The sequence below is a fragment of the Mauremys reevesii genome, linkage group 2 (genome assembly GCF_016161935.1).
Source record: "Mauremys reevesii isolate NIE-2019 linkage group 2, ASM1616193v1, whole genome shotgun sequence".
Lineage (NCBI taxonomy): Eukaryota > Metazoa > Chordata > Testudines > Geoemydidae > Mauremys > Mauremys reevesii.
This window is the reverse complement of record NC_052624.1, coordinates 84,225,630-84,247,406: the sequence shown is the minus strand read 5'-3', so window position 1 is coordinate 84,247,406 and position 21,777 is coordinate 84,225,630. Positions and strand designations below refer to the sequence as shown.

General features: G+C 39.0%; 1 protein-coding gene across 32 annotated transcripts in view; it reads left to right on the top strand.

Moving 5' to 3' along the window:
- CLASP2 (cytoplasmic linker associated protein 2) overlaps positions 1 to 13,659 on the top strand; it is a 280,902-nt gene extending 267,243 nt beyond the window's left edge. For all 32 annotated transcript variants that reach the window (XM_039523734.1, XM_039523715.1, XM_039523712.1 and 29 more), the window contains 5 exons: positions 1,367 to 1,560; positions 3,467 to 3,595; positions 7,986 to 8,192; positions 10,270 to 10,386; positions 12,931 to 13,659. In XM_039523734.1, the coding sequence (XP_039379668.1) occupies positions 1,367 to 1,560; positions 3,467 to 3,595; positions 7,986 to 8,192; positions 10,270 to 10,386; positions 12,931 to 13,017 (734 nt within the window). In that variant the 3' untranslated portion in view covers positions 13,018 to 13,659. The remainder of the gene's footprint in view (positions 1 to 1,366; positions 1,561 to 3,466; positions 3,596 to 7,985; positions 8,193 to 10,269; positions 10,387 to 12,930) is intronic.
- Positions 13,660 to 21,777: the final 8,118 nt, after the last annotated feature.

Sequence of the window (21,777 nt, the reverse complement as noted above, 5' to 3'; positions counted from 1 at the left end):
CAATTTATCATGGTATCTTATCTTCAGTGTGTGTGGTAGGACTAATGTGGCCTGGGTAATAAAAATAATCATACTCAGTAAAAGTTCTCTGTTCCAGTCCTCTGTACTAATTAATGACTATCATAGGGTTGAGGCAAAAAACCATTTCCTTTAGGTGAACATTAATGGTCCATTTAGAGAATTTGCAAAGCATGCATTATTAGTCATATAAACTCTAACATACTCATTTATGGACAAAGGGGAGAGAGCTACTACTTGAATAAACATTTTTGTTTTCATGTATCCATGTCCTTAGCTATTCGTCCAAAACAGAGGATAAATAGAACAAGTGGAGTTCTACTCTGTGCACTGAGTAGAAAAAGTTTTGATCTAAAATATTCAGTAGATGGTAAACATTTTACTGAGGTAGTGAAAATTTACACAGCTCTAATTAATTCACTTTTTACTAGTTTCTTCTCGCCAAAATGACTTGTTACTAAATAGTAATAACGTAATAATAAACTCAAGGACTGATTAACGTGGGATTTATCTGTATGTGATGTCATAACAAATTTTGTTGCAGAAATATTTCACTTGTAGCTTAGTGTCAACATGAAATAGTCCTAGAGAAAGATACAAGACTCTGTTTAATTGCCATGTTTTGCAGATGTGAGAAAATTTAACTCCTTCCATTATATGCCTTGTAAAATAGAAGTTTATTTGAGAGAGATTTTTTTGTTTATATGTTTACCTTTTTTCCTTCAAAAAGTACTGTGAGGTTCTTAATCTTCTGCCTGTATAGCAAGATACAGGCAGACGGCATGAGAGTTCCCTTTTCAAAGGCCAGAAATATCTTACTGTTTGCTAACGAAGTAAAGACAACTTGATATTTGAATTCACATTGAAGACCAGGTTTTATTGAAGTTTTGCAGGCATCTTGGGTTGACTGCCCAATCTGTATAAGTATCAGTCTAGTTATTCATGTCTTGTTCAGCACTATAGTATCCCTCCCCTATATTTTTTTAAATTCTCCTACACAGAGAGCTTGTCCTAGGGACAGCAGCCTGAGCAGCAGCAGTCGTGTGGAATTCCCAATCTAGTTAGCATCACATACCTGTTCAGTCATTGGAAGATTCAAGCTGTCAGTTTCCAAGTTGTTTTTTGCCATCATGCCAGACATTTGTTTCTCAGGAATGCTGACCACACTGAAAATACAGTATTTGTGTTTATTTTGAGGGTAAAAATGTCCTTGCAGACAGAGCTGAGAAAAATAAACAACAGTTTCTAGGCTGATAGTTTTAAGGCCTATCTCTGCATTATGTGATAGGAGTTGCTTTTTATCACCTCTACAGTTTGAGGAATATGTCCATTTATTCCTTTTTAATAGAGCCCCCCATGGACCATTCTGATCTGGTTGCAGAGTTGCTGAAGGAATTGTCAAACCATAATGAGAGAGTTGAAGAAAGAAAGGCTGCTTTGTATGAGCTTATGAAATTGACTCAAGAAGAGTCCTTTGGTGTTTGGGATGAGCACTTCAAAACTATACTACTTCTGTTACTTGAAACTCTTGGGGACAAAGAGGTAAGTTCAGACTAACCCAAAGTTGACTGTGCACAGAAGTTGCTTTTGACATTAGGGCCCATTCTTCAATAACACTTCACATGGATGAAATTCATATTGGGTTTAAATAGTATCTCTAGAAGGGGATAGACAAGTTTCTGTTAGTAGTAAAATACTTTTTAATTACAGTATACAAATGGGACCGAAGAAAATGCCATTAAATTTAGAATAATCTCAGTGCCCCAAAAAGTAAAAAGAGACAGTAGTCATGTTTACTTTACAGGGTTTTTTTTGTCTTTTGGGTTCTCCTAGTATCCAGTCTTGTTGACTCTCACTCTGTCCAAAGTTCTGTGCATTAGGCAGACACAATCCAGCATCTGGTAATGGACTGGATAGGGGTGAGGTACATGGCTTTTTCTCCATACTACATATTTATGTTGAGATAGCAATTTAAAAAAATAAAATACAAAATAACTGAAAAATACACACCCTTTTGTATCAAAAAAGCATTTCTCTGATTCTCCCTTCCCTGTTTCCTATACTGGCTCCATGTTTCAGGTGATTTTTGTGGTGGATGACAGTATAATGCATATATATTATGCACAGCGGGTACTACTAGTTTGAACTCTGGGGTGGGAGTTATGGAAGCTTAAAATTGGTTGCTCATCCTTTTTTTACCTTAGGGTTTGGGGGTATTTAGCTAATTACTATGAAATTCAAAGTATTTTTATTTGTAGGTCGCCTTCTAAGTGGGCCATGCAAAGCTTGCCTTTAAAAATGTATAAGAAGTGTGTGTATACTAGGGATGTAAATATCGTTTAAAAAGATAACCACTTAAACTATAAAAGTAAATTGTTTAACCGGATAACCAATTAAAAGGAGAGGGGACCAGGTACCTAGTTTGTCCTGATGTGGCTTCCGCAGACTCTCCATGCCACCCCAGCCGCAGCTTCCCTTCCCTTCACTGACCAGTGTGCCATCCGCCTCCACAGCCAAACCCCTTCCAGTGGCACTGGGGGAGACCAGGGACTACTTAACGCACACTGACTGGGCTGGGGCCGGAACAACTGGGGCACAGGTCAGTCTCTGTTGCAGGAGAACCGGTTCAACACCCACACACACGGGATTAACAGTTAGTGTGGATTAACGGTAAGACTAATACTTACCAGTTAACCATTTAACTGTTTAACATTTTACATCGCCAGTGTATACATCTCCCTCCTACCCCATATTCTTCTCTTTTGGAAAGGTGGTTTCCCTAGCTTTCTGGAAGGATACGAAACCTAGCTTTCGCTAGTCCCTGCTATGTTCCAAGGTATAAAATTCTAAAACACATACAACATTATGTATAGGAAATACATTTTAAGTAATTTTAGAGGTTTCTAAAATGTGGTTGCTATAATTGGCAAGTCCCTTTCAGTTCTGTATAATTAGACTTACTATAATTAGTATACCATAGTTAGACTTGTAACTAGACATTTCTTCTCAATCAGAGGGGCTCAAAAATTGAATAACATTTATTAAAACTAAAATATTTCTAAACCATTTTTTTTGTAAAATAAGTGATTTAGACAAAATATGGGAATAGTGTTGTGTACAGGTTTTATTGGCACTCACTTGGGATAATCTGCATATGTTGTATCTACATTCGTTGCTTAGTAAAAACTTCATAACACCATGTAAGATATATGTATAGAGCGGGGGTGAGAATATGGGTTGTGATGATGTAAAGTTTTTTCTGGTAGTTCCATATGCTTAGAACTTGAATGAATAGGCTTTTACTGTATGCATTCGGGGGGAGCATATTATAATTTACATTAGATTTCCACTATCAAACAAGTTTGTGTCCAATTGTTGAGCTAATATTAAAAGCACATTGTCTGTTCAAAGAGAAATAACTCAATTATATACAATATTTAACTTTTAGCATGCAATCAGAGCTTTGGCATTGAAAGTTTTAAGAGAAATTCTAAGGAACCAACCAGCAAGATTTAAAAATTATGCAGAGCTTACTATTATGAAGACACTAGAAGCTCATAAGGATCCTCATAAGGAGGTTAGTAAGCGGCTCTGTGTGTTTTGTGTATTTGAGGATGTGACGCATGTCAAAGCACAAATCAAATGTAATGTTAAAAAAATATGCTTGAAAAATGATTCAAATGCCAGTGGGGAAGTAATTGGTTTGATAGTCAAGGATTCAGCAAATATTGGTTAATAAAGGCATGCTATAGTAGGAAGGATTGCTGTTTTATAGACCCTGAAATGCACAATTTCAACCCTAATAAAGTGGATTCCTACTTAGCTGTTGTCCCCAAATGACACACAGATGCACCGAACAAAATATGAGCATCAGGTGGATCACTTTCAGTACTACTAAAAGGATAAAGGAGATTGCCTCCCTATAAAGCTATAGGTTCTGGAAGAAATGTGTACACGGGGAAACATTTTTATATTGTATTATCACCATCATGTTTTTGCGTTTCAAAGTGTATTTCTCAGAAAAGTAGAAGCATAAAATGTACGCTACATCTAGTTCAAGAGAGGGAAAGGTGAGAAAAGATGCATCTTGATACTATTTTTGTAAACAGAAAAAAAGGAGCAAATATCTTGCTCATCATTTTAGTACTTCTCTAAAACAAATTAATCTGACTGCAAGATTATGCCACCTGGAGATTTAGAAGCTCTTTAAAAGTAAACAAAAGGTGTCAGTGGAAAACCCTATGAGAAACTACTTGTATGGTATGGTGTTGTTGCAAAGAGCATATATGATGGTTCTGTGTCCATTGACAAATTCTAAAATGTTTTGTAGCAACATGGTTAATCCAGAGCCTGATAATCCATTTTAATAATATACAGAAATGCTCTCAATTATGCATAAAGATACCAATACTTTAGAAATTCCTTGACATGTTGTTTGCTGTAACATATATGCTGTTAATAGTGCGACTTCATGGTTTTAAACTGTTTGTGCAGTCCTGGGGTCATGCAGCTTTAACCATGTCCCTTCAAAGAGAAGAACCCTGCCCTGCCACTGGAATCAGTGCGGTATGGGACTGCAGCTTTTTCCCTACCTAGTATCTTTGGCAGGTTAGTGGCTGGGTGGAGTGATGGGGGAGGCAAGAAATTTCACATCTGGCCTTGCACTGTGTTGCTTTGACCAACAGCTCAAACATCCTCCAGCATGTGTTGGAGGATGAGACTGAACATGACAAGGGGCCACAGCTCTATCCCATCCAGCTTTTTAGCCAAATTATACTACTGGGGGGACATGCTTGAAAGTTCTTTTCTCATAGCGTTGGTGCAGCAATAGAGGGGGAGCAAAGGGAAGACATGGATATGACAGGATAACCAGGTGATGCAGAGGATCAAGAAGGAAAGGGAAAATACAGTGAAATTAGGTGTGGAGGGTAAAAAGGAGAGGGTGGGAGAACGTGTGGAGAGAAGGAAGCCACAGTAGCGCGCGCTCTCACACGCGCATGCAAAAAATCCCAGATGTAGGACATACACATTCAGGGGTGGGGAGAGAGAACAGGAGACATAATTGAACTGATATATAAAAGAAATATAACTACAATGTCCACTGTAAAATTAGGGTTTCCAGGTGCCCAGTTTTCGACTGGAACACCCCATCAAAAAGGGACCCTGGTGGCTCCGGTCAGTGCCACCGACCAGGCTGTTAAAAGTTTGGTTGGCACGGGGCTGGCAGGCTCCCTATCCAGCTCTGCGCAGCTCCCCAGAAGTGAAAACATGTCCCTCCGGTTTAGGGGCAGCAAGGGGAGCTCTGCATGCTGCCCCCACCTCAAGCGCAGGCTCCACAGCTCCCATTGGCCGGGAACCGCAGCCAGTGGGAGCTGTTGGGGAGGCCCCTGTGGGCAGAGGCAGTGCGCAAAGCTGCCTGGCCATCCCTGCGCCTAGAGGCTGAGGAACGTGTCACTGCTTCAGGGGAGCCGCCTGAGTTAAGCACCACCGCTGCCCCAACCCTGAGCCCCTGCCCAAGCCCAAACTCCCTCCTGGAGCCCGCACCTCAACCCCCCACCTGGAGCCCCCTCCTGCACCCTGAACCCCTCATTTCTGGCCCCACCTGAGAGCCCCCAGCCTTAGCCCTCACCCCAACCCCTTGCCCCAGCCTGGTGAAAGTGAGCAAGGGTGGGGGAGAGGGATAGCTCAGTGGTTTGAGCATTGGCCTGCTAAACCCAGGGTTGTGAGTTCAATCCTTGAGGAGGCCACTTAGGGATCTGGGGCAAAAATTGGTCCTGCTAGTGAAGGCAGGGGGCTGGACTCGATGACCTTTCAAGGTCCCTTCCAGTTCTAGGAGATTGGTATATCTCCAATTATTATTTTTTATTATTTTATTAGGGAGTGACAGAGGGATGGGGATGAAGTGAGTGGGGAGAGTGGCCTCGGAGAAGGTGTGGGGCCTCAGGACCAGGGCGGGGCAAGGGTGTTTGGTTTTGTGCAATTAGAAAGTTGGCAACCCTACATAAAATTAAGCAATTCACATAAATATTGCTTTTGAGGTTGGTAGGCAAAGAAAGACAGAAGTAAACATTCCTCTAATTTTTTTAAATTTAAGTTTCACCAGTGTTTTTCAACCCCAATTTTTTTTTACACTATGTGGAACTAATTGATTGCCTGAGCTCAAGCTTTTGAAACTTGTGACTGCAGTCTCTCCCAGGCCCCTGCCCTCTCACATTAGTCTCTCGTTGTTTCCTCTTTTTCCTCCCTCCCCGTTTATTCCATACAGTATATTCATTATTACATTCTCTCCATCACTTGTTTTCCCTTCCCATTCTACACCCTTTTCCTCACTGTGTTCATGAAAGAGAGAAACAAAGGGAGAAAGGGGGGCAGAATTGAGAAAAGAACAAGAGCTTTGTAGACTCTTCTTCCTCACCGCTCCTGAGAGTCCCCACACACAATCACGAGATGTGGCAGGGAGTGTCTTGGTGCATTCACCTCTCCTACTTCCCTGGAAGTGGACAGGGAAAGTGCAAGCCCTGGCATGTGAGTTCAAACTCACCCTACCCCCTCCCAGAAGCAATCAGTGAAGGGGGGATGTTCTAGAGCAGGGGTGGCCACCCTGAACCTGAGAAGGAGCCAGAATTTACCAATATACATTGCCAAAGAGCCACAGTAATACATCAGCAGCCCCCAATCAGCTCCACCCTGCCTCCCTCCCACTGGCAGCCCCACCTATCAGTGCCTCTCCCTCCCTCCCTCCCCGAGGGAGGAGTGAGGGCATGGCAGGCTCAGGGGAGGGGGCAGGGGGTTGAGCAGTGAGCACACCTTGTACATTGGAAAGTTGGCACCTGTAGCTCCAGCCCCGAGTCGGTGCCTATACAAGGAGCCGCATATTAACTTCTGAAGAGCCGCATGTGGCTCCGGAGCCACAGGTTGGCCACCCCTGTTCTAGAGCACGTAGCAAGCAGCACTCTGTACATCACAGAGCTGGCTGTGTGCCGTGCCAGCCAGCGGGGAGCACAGTTGCAGAGCATGTCTTTTTAGGTAGAACCCTGTCCATTATCCCCATTTGTATCAACATCCTCTTCATCTGCCAGCTGTTAGCACCCGACTAATAACTGTTATGTTCCCTTACTAAATCCTCTATTAGTTGAAGATTCTGGTGCAAATTTTTGCTATTTTTTTCTAACTTTTATGCAAGTTAGACTTAGTTTTAGAAGTAAAAATATACTGTATGTGCTGTTATCTAAAATAATTTTCTTGAATGAATAGAAAATCTTTGTCCTTGATCAGCAAGGACCTACAAGAAGTAGAAAATTACAGTAAGGAAATTGTGTGTTAAAAATATTAACAAAAACTTCAACAGTCTGTCAAGGGTGGATGTGGAATAACAATCACTAAAGAAGCAACAAAGAATCCTGTGGCACCTTATAGACTAACAGACGTTCTGCAGCATGAGCTTTCGTGGGTGAATACCCACTTCTTCACTTGCATCTGAAGAAGTGGGTATTCACCCACGAAAGCTCATGCTGCAGAACGTCTGTTAGTCTATAAGGTGCCACAGGATTCTTTGTTGCTTTTACAGATCCAGACTAGCACGGCTACCCCTCTGATACTAATCACTAAAGAGATTCCAGGGTTGACTCAGCACCTATTGTCAGGGAGACTTGGGGAATGTTGATGTCTGTATCGCCACAATGCAGAGGTTAGGCCTAGATTATTACCCACAGTTTCAGAAGAGTCGCTTGCATTTAGGATCTACTGGGTGCCGAGGATTTTTTAAAATTTGTCTCTAATTGTCTCTTCCAGTCCAAATCATTTTACAGTACTGTAGATATGTAATTAAATTGTAAATAAAACTAAATAAAAATACAAACATATATTCATTTCACTGCAAGGTTCAAGAGCAGAACTGTCAGAATTTAGATTGCACAAGCATTTTTTAAAAACTATTTTCTCCGTTGTTTTATTTAATCTTTTTTTAGGTGGTGAGATCTGCTGAAGAAGCTGCTTCAATGCTCGCCACTTCCATTAGCCCAGATCAGTGCATCAAAGTACTTTGTCCCATTATCCAAACTGCAGATTACCCCATTAATCTGGCTGCAATCAAAATGCAGACAAAAGTGATAGAGAGAGTATCTAAAGAAACGCTTGCTCAGCTTTTACCGGAGATTGTGCCAGGTCTAATACAGGTAAGAAACCAGAGCAGATGTAAAGAATTAAACTAGAAGTTTAAATCTCTTTAGTATTTCACTCAGCTCTCATGGAAAACTTTGATTTGGGTAGTACATGGTTGCATTTGTGGCCCTGTGATGGGGTATATAAAGCCCACGCTGGCCCAGGAATGGTTAGAGAACGCTTGAGAGCTCTATCTGGTAGACCTGGGGAGAGCGTGGTCAGGTTGAGGGAGGAACTAAAAAAAAAGTGTGTGTGACAGTCTCCTGGGAGGAGAGGCTGTATAAGGAAGGGTGGGGAGTGGGAGAAAGGTATAGCTGCAGAAGCCAGGATTAGCTATGTAGTGAGCCCAGTGAAGGGGCAGTACTCGCAGAAAGTTTCTCTCAGGAGATTGAGTCACAGGGAAGAACAGAGAAATGGAGAGGCTGAAACTTCAAATCCAGCAGAGGTGAGACAGGTCCAGTGGTATTTATAGTGTAGACTCTATTTTTGTTGGAAAGGCGGACCAAAGGGAAGCCTTTGGGGTTTGCTGTATTTGTTTCAATGCTGGTGAAGGACCATATTGCCCTGGCAAAAGCAGCACTTTAAAGGAATCTGCCAGAGGCCCAGGTCCCAAACACAGAGGAGACCCTCAGAAAAAAAAACAACCCACAATGGGGTGCTCCGAGACAGGTCCAAAATATCTTTGTTGTTTGGAGCAGCATCATTCTGATTCTCAGTCAGTTAGACTTGGACTTTAAGGAGATATATTAAATTTTAATGTGTTCCTGAAGAATAAAATTATTACATTAAATTTCAGCTTTAGGGACTATTAATAGATTACTTTTAAGTAGTGGTTCTCAATCTGTGTTTCAAAACTGTCCTGTAAAGCTCTCCCTTCATTTCTTAAAATTAAATATTTTAAGAACGAGGGGAGTGGAATTTAGTTTTTGGAAAGAGTCCATGAAGTTACTTTTCTTTTGTGAAGTTGCCCAAAGAATGAAAACATTGGAGAATCTGTTTTGGGGCAACTGAGGTCTGTTTTTGTATTGATGTGCAGAATAATCTAGAAGTTATCTTACTGAATTTAGTTATTTGCGGTTTTTAATTGTGCCGTTGATTAGAAATGGCTCTCATTTACTTCAACAGACCATAATGCACAGAATCCCCAAGATCTTAAAAACATTAAAAAAGGTTTATCCAAGTCCAACACATTTTCAGTCTTTAGATTAGATTACTTGAAACCATTTTAGTGATACTTTATTTTCAGGAAGAATTCACATTTCTTAATCTAGTAGCTAGTGATGATATACATTGAAATTAACATTTGAGAAGTCCTGGTTTATGTTAAATAAATAATATTATGCAGTCATCATGTTTATGTTCCACGTGCTGATCTCTACTAAATCATTAAGAATCTTAATACAGTGATGTTATGATTTCACCTATTAGATGCTCAGCACATTGCAGGATCTTACCGTACATTTGGGTGATTTAAATTGGCTCTATTAAGTCAGTTTAAATGTTTTATAAATTGGAGGGGGAGTAGCTCAGTGGTTTGAGCGTTGGCCTGTTAAACCCAGGGTTGTGAGTTCAATCCTGAAGGGGCTGCTTAGGGATCTGGCACAAAAATCTGTCTGGGTATTGGTCCTGCTTTGAGCAGGGGGTTGGACTAGATGACCTCCTGAGGTCCCTTCCACTACCTACCCCCTTCCTCTCTACCTCAGAGTTCTATATAACATCTGGACTCAACAGTTAGAGGGAAGGAATTGAGGTGGTTGGTGGATGCATTCTTGTCGAGTAGGGCAATGATGTTGCACGCATGCAAGATCTCTCATGCTTCTCAATGGACGTGGATTTTCAAGGCAGTTTCACAGTTCTATGCTTGGGGCACCATATTCCACAAGTGTAAATGCACAGAGGTGACTCTCAAAGAACAAATAATCTCTGTTTACCTGGGCAAGTTTAATTTTGGCATTTTCTAACTTGGGAGTGCTTCTCTTGGTACCTTATTCATTTAGTGTGATTTTTGGGGGGGATGTATGTATAAAAAGAAATATCTCTCAGAATTTTAGTCATATGCTAGCTATTAATGTTCATTTCCTTGCTGTCTAGGGTTATGATAATTCAGAGAGCAGTGTTCGTAAGGCTTGTGTTTTCTGCCTTGTAGCCATTCATGCAGTAATTGGCGATGAACTAAAACCACATCTCAGTCAACTCACAGGCAGCAAAGTAAGTGGAGGATGCCATTTACAGAAATCGTAGTCCCTAATTGCATGTATATGTTTACAGTGTAGTTGTGAGCAACTATTAAAACTAAGAAAGTATATATCTGAAGGAATAATAACCCAGGTTGCTGAAGCTACTAGCAAACAGAGAGGATCAAGGTGACTTTCATATGTGAGACTCAAAAATATGCAAACCATAAATCCAATCTTCATGCAAGTGAATTTCTCATTGATTTATAAGAAATGCTAAATTAGGCCCCAGGTTTTGCTGTGTTAGATTAGATTTGGTTATATTATAAATTAGCTCAAAAGCACAACTGTGCCTCAAAATATTAAAAAAAAATTCTCCTTGAAAAATTAGATTAAGGAACCTTTGCATAAACATCCTTAAGATGGTTGAGTACACCTTCAAAATAAGTGTATTTATTTAGTGTTGTGTATATATTACATAAAATGGTAGGTAATTCCACAGTGAACATAATCAGTGTACTGACTTTCATCTCCACCATTGCTCCATCTGGTGTTGCCTTTTGAAAATGTCATTGTTTGGTGGGAGATAAATGTACAGTAGAAGTAAATTAACCAATTATGTTTCTATCTGTTCCTCTCCTTAAGTAATTTGCATGCCACAACCTTTTAAGTACATTTTATTTCTGTATTTGAAAAAAACACAATCTTCAATGTGTGTCTTTCTGGATGGCTGCACATTTGCAGAAAAATTTAATTTACATAGAGACAATTGAACATTAATTATATATAATCTTGTCCTGGGAAATACATAAGATGACTCACTTTTATGCATTATGATGAGTGATAAGATCCAAACCGTCCACTGTGTGGATATTGCCCCCCTCCCCTTTTTTTAACATGATTTTACAAAGGGTGACCCAAAACCAAGGACTTTTTAGGGAATAGAAAACCCCACTTACCCTGAGCATTAAGGGCTCCCAAAACCCTACCAGTGACTAGAATCAAAATGGGTTTTCTCCAATAAAAATAACACCAACTTATTCACAGTGCTTCTAAAATTTAGGAATAAACAACATTAACCCCAGCTCAACTACTTCAGCTTCCCCCTTTTTTGTGTGTTTAACTCCTTGTGAGCAATAACTCCTTGTGAAGAATGTTGGTCTGTTTTGAGGTTTTCACTTACAGGTACATAAAAAGATACTTCTTCCTTTATTTTAAATTCACCTAAAGATTTTTTACTTTCACCGAAGGGAAAACAGCTCAGTTATTAAAGTTGGATGAATATTTTTTGGTTACCAGATCTCCCTTATAATCTTTAGTTTAATCGTTAGGGTACTGTGCTGAGTGTGGGAAACTCAGGTTCAATTCCCTCTGCCTCATGAGGATCGGTGACTTGTACTTGGATCTCTCACATCCTAGGTTGGGTGCCCTAATCACCACACAAGAGAGTCGCTCTTACTCTTTCCCTGGCGAAATGACTATGTGTTGTCATAAATGACCATGAATATCTACTATAACTGACAATGGGTAATCATTGGGCCAGGGAGAAAGTGTGAGAATTACTCAATAGCCAGATGGTTAGGTCATCCATGTTGGTTGTGGGAGACCCCAGTTCAAGTTCCTGCTCCACATCAGGCAGAGGAGGGAATTGAACCTGGGACTCCCATGTCTCAGGAGAGACCCTAACCACTGGGTTACTCCTGGGGGAATTCTGCACAATGCAGAATTTTGCAGAAAATAATGTTGTTCACGTAGAATTTCCTTCCCCCCCACAGAAATGGGCTCAGAGCTACTGGTCAGCACTAAGGGCTGCTGGACCTGGCAAAGCCCAGCTTGTAAATAGAAGGCATGGCCGGGAGGAGGGGGAGGAAGAGGGAACTGGAGGTTTACCAGCAGCTGCAGTTCCCAGCACACCCTGATGGAAGGAAGCAGTGTCATGTGGGAAACTCCATGCAAGCCTGGGACCCAGCATCAGTCAGTTTCTCCCTCTGGATTCCTGGACGCTGCGGGGTAGTGGGTGTGAGTGTCTGGGCTGCGGGGGGAGCAAAGAAACAGGAACTGGGTTGTCGTAGGGGTTTCTTTAACTCTCTACTTCTGGGGAAAATTTTGTGTGTCTGTATTGTTACAGACATACTTGCTGACAGCTATTTTGAAATAAATTACCAAATATTGAGCCCAGAATTTTTAATTATTTTGGTGCAGAATTCCCCCAGGAGTACACTGGGATAACGGTTATAAAAGAGGTCCTCTTCTCCCCTCCCCCAGGCATTTTGTGACTCTAGTCCTTTATTTTTGTAAAACCGTTTAAAACTGAAATGAAAAATGTTGGGTTGAACCGAAATGTTTTGTTTCAACCTTACTCTAAATATTTCAGACTTTTTGATTCACCAAAACAATTCATTTTTGGTTTGACCTGAAACAAAACTTTTTTTGGTGTTTCAGAATTACCAGCAAAGCAAAAAATCCATTATTCACTCAGCTTTATTTAGAACTTTACCCATGCTGATAGACTATTTTAGAATTTTTACTGTGTTTCTGATAAATGTTAAACAAATGCATTTCTGAATTAAATCTGCAGATGAAATTATTGAACCTTTACATCAAACGTGCACAAACAGGTTCTGGAGCAGGTGACACAGCAGCAGATGTTTCTGGACAAAGTTAATGAAACTGACTACAGTGAACCAGGTCTTCTAAAGAAAGGACAGGCACTCTGATATCAGTGAAAGGAAAATTCTCACACACACCTTTGGAACTCTTTTTTTTTTTTTTTTCCAGTTTCTTTTGTTTTCTTTTTTTGTTATTTTTTTTAAACTGATGGCTACCCCTCAGCCTGCATGTGACTGTTGCAGTAGAATTATTCCAAATCCAAGGAGAAAACAGTATTAATATCAGCTGGTCAAAACACAATAAATTTTAAAAATCTAATCCATCACTTTTCCTGTTCGCACTCCTCTGTGTGTCTTCCCATTAACTTTTACCAGTGTTATGACTGTATTTAAAAAGAATTTTTAAAAATGCTAATTAAACAGGAATGCTTTAAGCTTTAAAAGTTAAAATCTAAATTCTGTTGCTTTTTTATTTTTGGCTGCAGAATAACATGCCATTTTATTGCAGTTTTGTTTAAATATCATATTTGCTAGAAAGAAGAAATTTATATGAAACAAGGCAGGACTAGTCTGAACTGCAACTAGACTCAGTCACTGTGTTGGTGGTACATCATCTTATTTGTATCTTGTTTGGGATATTCTGGAGTATGAGAATTATGCCCATAAAAAGCTGGATTGATCCAGTTCTTTGAAAGTGATATTGTTCATTGGTTGTATGTTTGTCCCATAAATAAGAATTTATTGTGAGCAGTAGAGGACTAGTACAGCTAGCACATCATAATGTGGAAGACAGCCCGTTCAGGGTCCAGTGTTGCAGAACTGGTGATAGTGTGACAACCTGCTTTCTAGCAGCAGAGAAAACACTTACTTGATGGACCTGAACCATCCTTGTCATTATCCTTCTTCAAGCAGGATGCCTCAGAGTGGAGTGCTCTGCCCAAGCATGCTCAGTATGTATTTATCTTTATCACTAGAATGTTTCCTCTCAACCTAGTTGCTGGAACCAGTAGTGTTGTATTGTAACTCACATGGGGGGTATATGACAACAGTGCAGTTCATTGGTTGTCTTTTTAAAAGCACTACAACATTCTGCACTGAATTTTTAGGGTGGCAGGGGAGAATCACAAGCACTATGAATCTTGCCACTTTTTCAAAAAAAAAATGTTTTGGATGAATTGGGAAAGCAGCACCAAATTATTTGCATGGTTTTCTTGAATAGCATCATCAAGACACATCTGGATTAAGGTGTGAAAATGTTTTCAGGTTGTTGTTTTATTTTTTAAATTTTAGTTTGTTAATAATGCTTCTTTGTATTTATGATAATGGAAAGAGAGAACAAAAATCAAGTAAATATATGTCCTTGAATGTCTTTCTGTTTCTCAGACGTAATCAACAAGCTACTTAGCTGAGAGATGGGGTAAAACAGCACCCTGTCCAGGAATGATGGAACCTGGGTTTGTTTTTGTTTTTACTATGGTATGGTCTAGTTTTAGGACATGTGTCCTGGTAAGAGAGAAAATAGCAGTGCCAAGGATGTTCTTCTGTTCTAGGCTAAAATTCTCTCTACCTCTTCAGGGTGATTACTTTACTTTTGACTGAGCTGCTGCCCATAGTGTCTTGTGGAAAAACTGTCTATAGAAATCTTTTTTTTAATTATTTTTTCAAATCACCATTTGCTACTGTGTATTTGAAGCCCTGTTCTTTATCATGTCGCCAAATATCATAAGGAACTGCTAATGCACTTCAATTGCTAGTTACCTTGAAAGACAAAACTGACTAAAAGTGGAGCTTGATACTTGCAATTACCTTCTTTGAGAGGTCATTTTCACTTAAACTGAAGTGAATCTGACAGAGAAAGTTGAGACATGGTTATTAAAGAAGCAGTTTGCTGCTGTTGCAGAGATGTGTTTTCTTTGGGCAGGGGGAAATGTAGAAATGTATGTAAAAACTTTAAAAAAGGAAAATTCTCATTATTTGTCACTGGACCTTTTTTTTTTTAGCAGCTGCATCAGGAAAGTAGTGTCTCCCTTTTCTCTCCTCCCTTGTGTGCAACTTTCTCTTTGTTTTCTACTGTTTAACTACATTGTGTATTTATAGTTCTTTGCTTACCATTGTGCATATACTGGCAATAAAATGTACATAACATTACTTGAAAAAAAATTAACAATGTATACAGGCCGTTTTTCTGTTTTATTCAATCATGTTATGTGAAAAATTATAGATGTCATAGGCACCAATATTGTTTTCAAAAGATTCTGCATAATTGCTGTGTGTTCAGAATGCTGCTTTTTTAGATATTCTAAGTATCCCATTTCTCATAAAGGATTTTGCTATCTTTATTTCAGTGGTACAGAAAATCCCAGTTTTTTTAAATTGTCACTCAGATTACAGTTTAACATTCCTACTTTAAACCTTCTTCATAAGTGTGAATGTATAAGGTCTTAATTCTGTTTGTTCTGAAGAGCGTTCTTTTAAGGCTTGACCTCAGGAGGACTTCGCTATTTCCATTCTTTCTGAACATGGAGTCTGTCCCATTTACACTACAAAATAACCCTATTTAAATATGTTTATGGCCTCATGTTATAACCTTTTTTTCCCTTAATGATGTGGGCAGGAAAAAAAATCTATCAGTCCCTTTGCGAGAGATGTTATCTTGGGTACATAGATAGCAAGGCTAAAAGTTGGTGTGGGGATTGTTTATGTTCACAAAGACAAAGAAATCTTGTTTTTATAAGAAGCTTGGACCACAGTCATGTTTCATACCATATTTAAACATCCCATTTCCTAAAAAAACTAAACGTAAATTTTAAATGTTTAAAAATTTTTAATCGTCAATAATGACTTGCTGTCAACCTGACCATATCTGCTAGTCACAGGGAACAGATTGCTGAGTATGCACTTTCCTGTGAAAAGGATCTGTTTTGTATTCATTTAATCATAGGATAGGAGTGTGGAAGTTTACAATAAAAATGCATATTGTTCCCATTGACATTGGACAAGCTACAATAATCCTTTACTTGGGCTTTATTTCCTATATTGTAAATAAAAGCTAGCTCAGTTTAATTGCAAGTATAATTAATGATGTCTTGTACATGTTAAACTGGAGATCTCTAATGAATGCGCATAAAGATGTAGTGCAGTGAAAAGAAGTTTTACAATCTTGCTGGTCAGCAAAAAGTTCAGATAGTTCTAAGGATGATGTCATCTCTTAATAGCCTTTCTTTCCTTGTAAGGTTATAATGCAAAACTTTTAAGATGGAACACATATTTTGAAACATATACCTGTGGCTCTTAAAAAGTTTGATTTTGGGGGTAGAATATCTATATTTTGCAGTTGTATGTAAAAATAAAACCACAATATATCCAGAGTCAGAATAATAAATGTAAAGGTGATTTGACATGCCAATTGTCTTAAAATTAAAATTTGATTGTTGTGTTGTGCTCAACCTAAGCCCCAGCCAGGAAGTTGGGGTAATTAGTTGAAGTTGAAGGGACACTGTAAACTTGAATTGTGTTGATTTTTAATTTTGTTTAAAATTTCCTTTAAAAACTACAGACAACAGATTTGTTTTCAGTGTTTTAAGGGCAGAGTCCTATGATAAGGATTAAATGCTTGTGTCCTGGGAAAAATATTTTGGGGATATCTGTGCTAGCCTTTACAAACGTGTTAGTTACCTTGAATTAATTGGCAATAAATTAATTCAAGGTGAAAAGTCTATTGAAGACAAACCCCAACTGTCAAATTTCAATTTTCAGTAAAGGAAGCATTTTAAAAGAATTCTCAAATATAACTTTCAAATATAACATTTTCCTTTTGAAAACAAATACATACAAGGCAAAGCCAGACTGAGGAGTAAGGCTGGTGAATTATGGAACAATAAATGCATTTGATGCTTAATGGTAACTGGAATTATTCTATTTGTTGTGGTAATGTTATGGCAAGGTCAGTTACTATGAGCCATAGACTTAGAGTATGGTAAACATTAAACTAAGCAAGAAGAAAATAAAGTGGTGAGGTTGGGACCAGCAAGGTTATCAGAATGAAAACTAGCGTTTTTCCATTTTAGCAAACTCTTACCAGTTTTGCAATTGCAAATATCCTGAAATAGTCTAGTACCACTGAATTTTTAATTAATTTGTTTTCATTACAATTTATTTCAAAGAACATTTTTAATAAATACCTTTCTAATTCTCCAGTGTAAATTTTGCCCCCAACCTTTCCAGGCATGCAACTATGTAGACTGCAAAGATACAACTCACTGATCAGAAATGTTCTCTTAAAATTCATTGAATGATACATAATTTTAAAAAGTTTGTCTACCTAAATACAGCAAAGATTTTCAGAAGCACCTACAGGATATACAGGTCCCATTTGAATCTTTGTGCTTCTTAATACCTTATACAGTGAAAATTTCACTATACACCTTTAATAAATGTTTGTCATATGAATGCATTTTCAAATGCCCAAATGTGTGTTTCTGGACTGTTTCAGTCTCATGTAAACCTTCCAAAAATATGAAAGTTAATGTTGAGTTCAGGATGAATTGTTAGCTTAAAACTGTTGAAAATAGCCAAAACATCACTGTTTCATAGATTAGGGGACTGGTAATGGAATACAGAGCCTAGGTTACCAGTCAAAGTCCACTCACTCCAGGTTAATGATGAGAGATTGATATTTGGTGACTAAGTGAGATGTATTTGTGAAATAAGTTAGTAGTCTGTCTAGCTCCTACATATAAATATTTATATTTCAAAAAATGCTGCCTGCATGATACACCTCTACCCCGATATAACGCTGTCCTCGGGAGCCAAAAACTCTTACCGCGTTATAGGTGAGACTGCATTATATCGAACTTGCTTTGATCCGCTGGAGCATGCAGCCCCCCCCACGAGCGCTGCTTTACCGCGTTATATCCCAATTCGTGTTATATCGGGTCACGTTATATCGGTGTAGAGGTATAGTTAGCTCCCATGTTGATAATTTCTGTATGCATGCCATGGACTGATTGGGTAGAATTGCAGTATACTCTCACCATTAGAGATCATTTCTTCAAGTCAGTCTGAGGCGCTTTAATGTAGTCATGGGGGAAAATTTGAGGTTGCCCAGGCCTTATTTGTTTTATAGATTAACAGAGCATTTCACTTTGGCTTCTTGCCCTGACACAAGCTCTAATTTGTTCCCATGTTAACAAGTGCCATTTTTCTCCACAAGTCCTTTAAGCCAGGTTTGTCTCCCTCTGCAGTGGATTAGGAGATAGCACAGCCAGTCTCTTCCTCTTACCATCCATACTTCTTTTGGAGACCCCACCCTGAATTTGGAAAGATGGAACAGATAATTGACAGGCAAGCAAGAAGAAATCATTTTCCTCTTTTGTTATAAGTATCAATCATTTATGTATGTATATTTATGAAAACATTGTCCTGAAGAAAGTTTACACCTTGAGTAGCCCCAGCTATATACAAGTTTCAGAAGATGATAGGGAGTAAGCCTTACCGTCCCAGGTAAATACTGAAGCAAATTTCCAGGTGGGAAGCTTCCAAGTTTATTCAGACTGTGACTGCCACATTATTTAACTACCATAAGACAAAGCTGAACAATTATTTTAATACTATCAGCTTTCAAAGAGGTTTGTAGTCAAGCTAGATCCTCTGAGAAACTATTGCAAAAGTATATGCTTTTTATAACTCATTTTAGAGTTCTTAATTAATTTATGAAACTTTGATCAGAGGCCATTATCAAAAAATCACCAATGAAAATTTATTGTATTTACAAGTTTTAGAAAAAAAAATGGGATGATTTAGTTGGAAAATTTCCATAGTGATGTTTACAAAAGCATTATTTAAAAAAACTGTCAGTGGTCTGTTACTGTTAAGCAGTAGTGACTGATAACATCAGAATGGCCATGCTGGGTCAGACCAATGGTCCATCTAGCCCAGTATCCTGGCTTCCAACAGTGGCCAATGCTAGATGCTTCAGAGGGAGTGAACAGAACAGGGCAATTACTAAGTGATCCATCCCGTCGTCCAGTCTCTGCATCTAGTAGGCAGAGGTTTATGGACACTGAGAGCGTGGGGTTTTGTCCATGATCACCATCTTGGCTAAGAGCCATTGATGGACCTATTCTCCAGGAACTTCTCATTCTTTTTTGAACCCAGTTATATTTTTGGCCTTCAGAACATCCCGTGGCAACAAGTTCCACAGGTTGACTGTGCATTGCGTGAAGAAGTACTTCCTTATGTTCGTTTTAAACCTGCTGCCTATTAATTTCATTGGGAGACTCCTGGTTTATGTGAAGTGATAAATAACACCTTCCTAATCACTTTCTCCACACCATGATTTTATAGACCTTTATCATACCCCCTCTTAAACTCTTTTCTAAAATGAATAGTTCCAGTCTTTTTTAATCTTTACTCATATGGAAGCTGTTCCATACTCCTAATAATTTTTATTGGCCCTCTCAGTATTTTATCCAGTTCTAATAGATCTTTAAGATGGAGCAACTAGAACTGCACACAGTATTCAAAATGTGGGTGTACCATGGATTTATATAGTGTCATTATGGTATATTGTCTTATTTTCTATCCCCTTCCTAATAGTTCCTAACATTGCTAGCTTTTTTGACTGCCGCTGCACATTGAGCAGATATTTTCCGAGTCATCCATGACGACTTTCAGGAGTAGTAACCACTAATTTATAACTCTTCGCAGTCAGCTGTGGACTTAACTATCTTGAATAGTTTAGTACTGTCTGCAAACTTTGCCACCTCACAGTTTACCCATTTTTCCATATAATTTAAGAGGATGTTGAACAGCACTTTTCCCAGTACAGATCCTTGGGGGACCCCAATCTTTACCCCTCTCCTCTTTGAAAACTGACCATTTATTTATGCCTCTTGTTTTCCTTTCTTAACCAGTAACTCATGAATCCCTCTTATCCCATATAATTGCTTACGAGCCTTTGGTGTGGGACCTTGTCCAAAGGCTTTTTGAAAGTCCAAGTACACTATATCCACTGGATCACACTTGTCCACATTTGTTGACATCCTCAAAGAATTCTAATAAATTTAGGGGTGTGGTGGTTTTATTTTTTACAAGTTGTGTCTTCACCAACACATCAACATTCAGCTGTGTGTGTGTGTCTCTCTCTTCTATATTATAGTTTCATAGTTCAAACTGGTACTGAAGTTAGGCTTACTAGCCTGTAATTGCCAGGTGTTCACCTCTGGAGCCTTTTTTGTGTTATTATATTATTCTAGTCATCTGGTACTGAGAGGGTAGTAGGGTGATTTAGGCTACATACCATACCATAGTTAGTATAGTTCTGCAATTGAGTATTTTTCTTTCAGAACTCTTGATACCATCGATACTATATTCTGCTTATTACTGTATTGTTTATTTTTTTTTATTAAACTTTAAAAAACTCCTTTATCACAACTTTATCTCATTAGAATGGCTCAGGTTGGGGAATCTCCCTCACGTCCTCCGCAATGAAGACTGATACAATGGCCCTTGTCTTCCTTGAATGCTCCTTTAGCACCCCAGTTGTCCAACGACCCGACTGATTGTTTGGCAGGTAAAATATGTGCCTCTTTTGGTGCAAATTGGCACATCATACAGACACAAAATTTGCTTCTCAAATGTACCTTTATCATCTAAGGGTATGTCTATACTATCCGCTGGATCGGTGGGTAGTGTTTGATGTATCGGGGATTGATTTATTGCATCTTGTCTGGATGCAATAAATCGATGCCCATACTCCACCTCGGCAGGAGGAGTAAGTGTAGTCGACAGGGGAGCCACGGCAGTTGACTCGCCACTGTGAGGACGGCCAGGTAAGTCTAACTAAGATACTTAAGCTACGCCAATAGCATAGCTGAAGTAGTGTATCTTAGTTTGAACCCCCCTGCTAGTGTAGCCCAGACCTAAGGATAAGTCCTCACTGGCAAAGGATCTCAGGATGTCATCTAGTCCAACCCCCTGTTCAAAGCAGGACCAATCCCCTGACATTTTTGGCACAGATCCCTAAATGTCCCTCTCAAGGATTGAACTCACAACCCTGGGTTTAGCAGGCCCAATGTTCAAACCACTGAGCTATCCCTCTCCCCCTTCTCCAATACTAGTCCATAGGAATTGACAAATCTTTCAGAATGCAAAGCTAACCTGAAGAATGAGAAAATGTCACAAAATATTAATTGCAGCAAAACATATCTTGTTCTTGACACATTCATTCATCATTCATTCATGGAGTTGATGGGTCCTCTCCAAGAGGTGGATGTTACTGATGGTGTCTGGCCAGCGGATCTGGAGAATCCTTCTGAGGCAGCTTTGTTCTTGACACAGTCTAAAGAAAATGGATGTGAAAAATCTCTTGTAGTTGGAATGTTTTTATAATAGACAAAGGAAGCACATTAAATTGAAGTTCAAAACTTAAATATGTAGCCCATACGGCTAGCCTGCTTGCTTGCTTGCTTGATTATATCCTTTTTTATTGGTTTGTTTGTTTTACTATAATAGATTTATAGCTTTGTATTAGAATATTTTTGGTAGTAATGCAAGGAACCTACAGGCCACATCCTGTATGAAGAGCTAAAGCAAGTTAGCATACATATGTTTGTGGTGATAGACATAGATAAGTGGCCTACTGATTGTCCTCTACTAATGTAACATGTACACCACAAAGAAGATAGAAATAACCACCACCAAACTAAGATACACTACTTCACTACACAAGGCCAGAAATAACAGGTTTGAGAATGAGCTAATTGTCATAAATATGTATGAATATGCCAGCCTGTAGAGTATGCATAACCCAATAT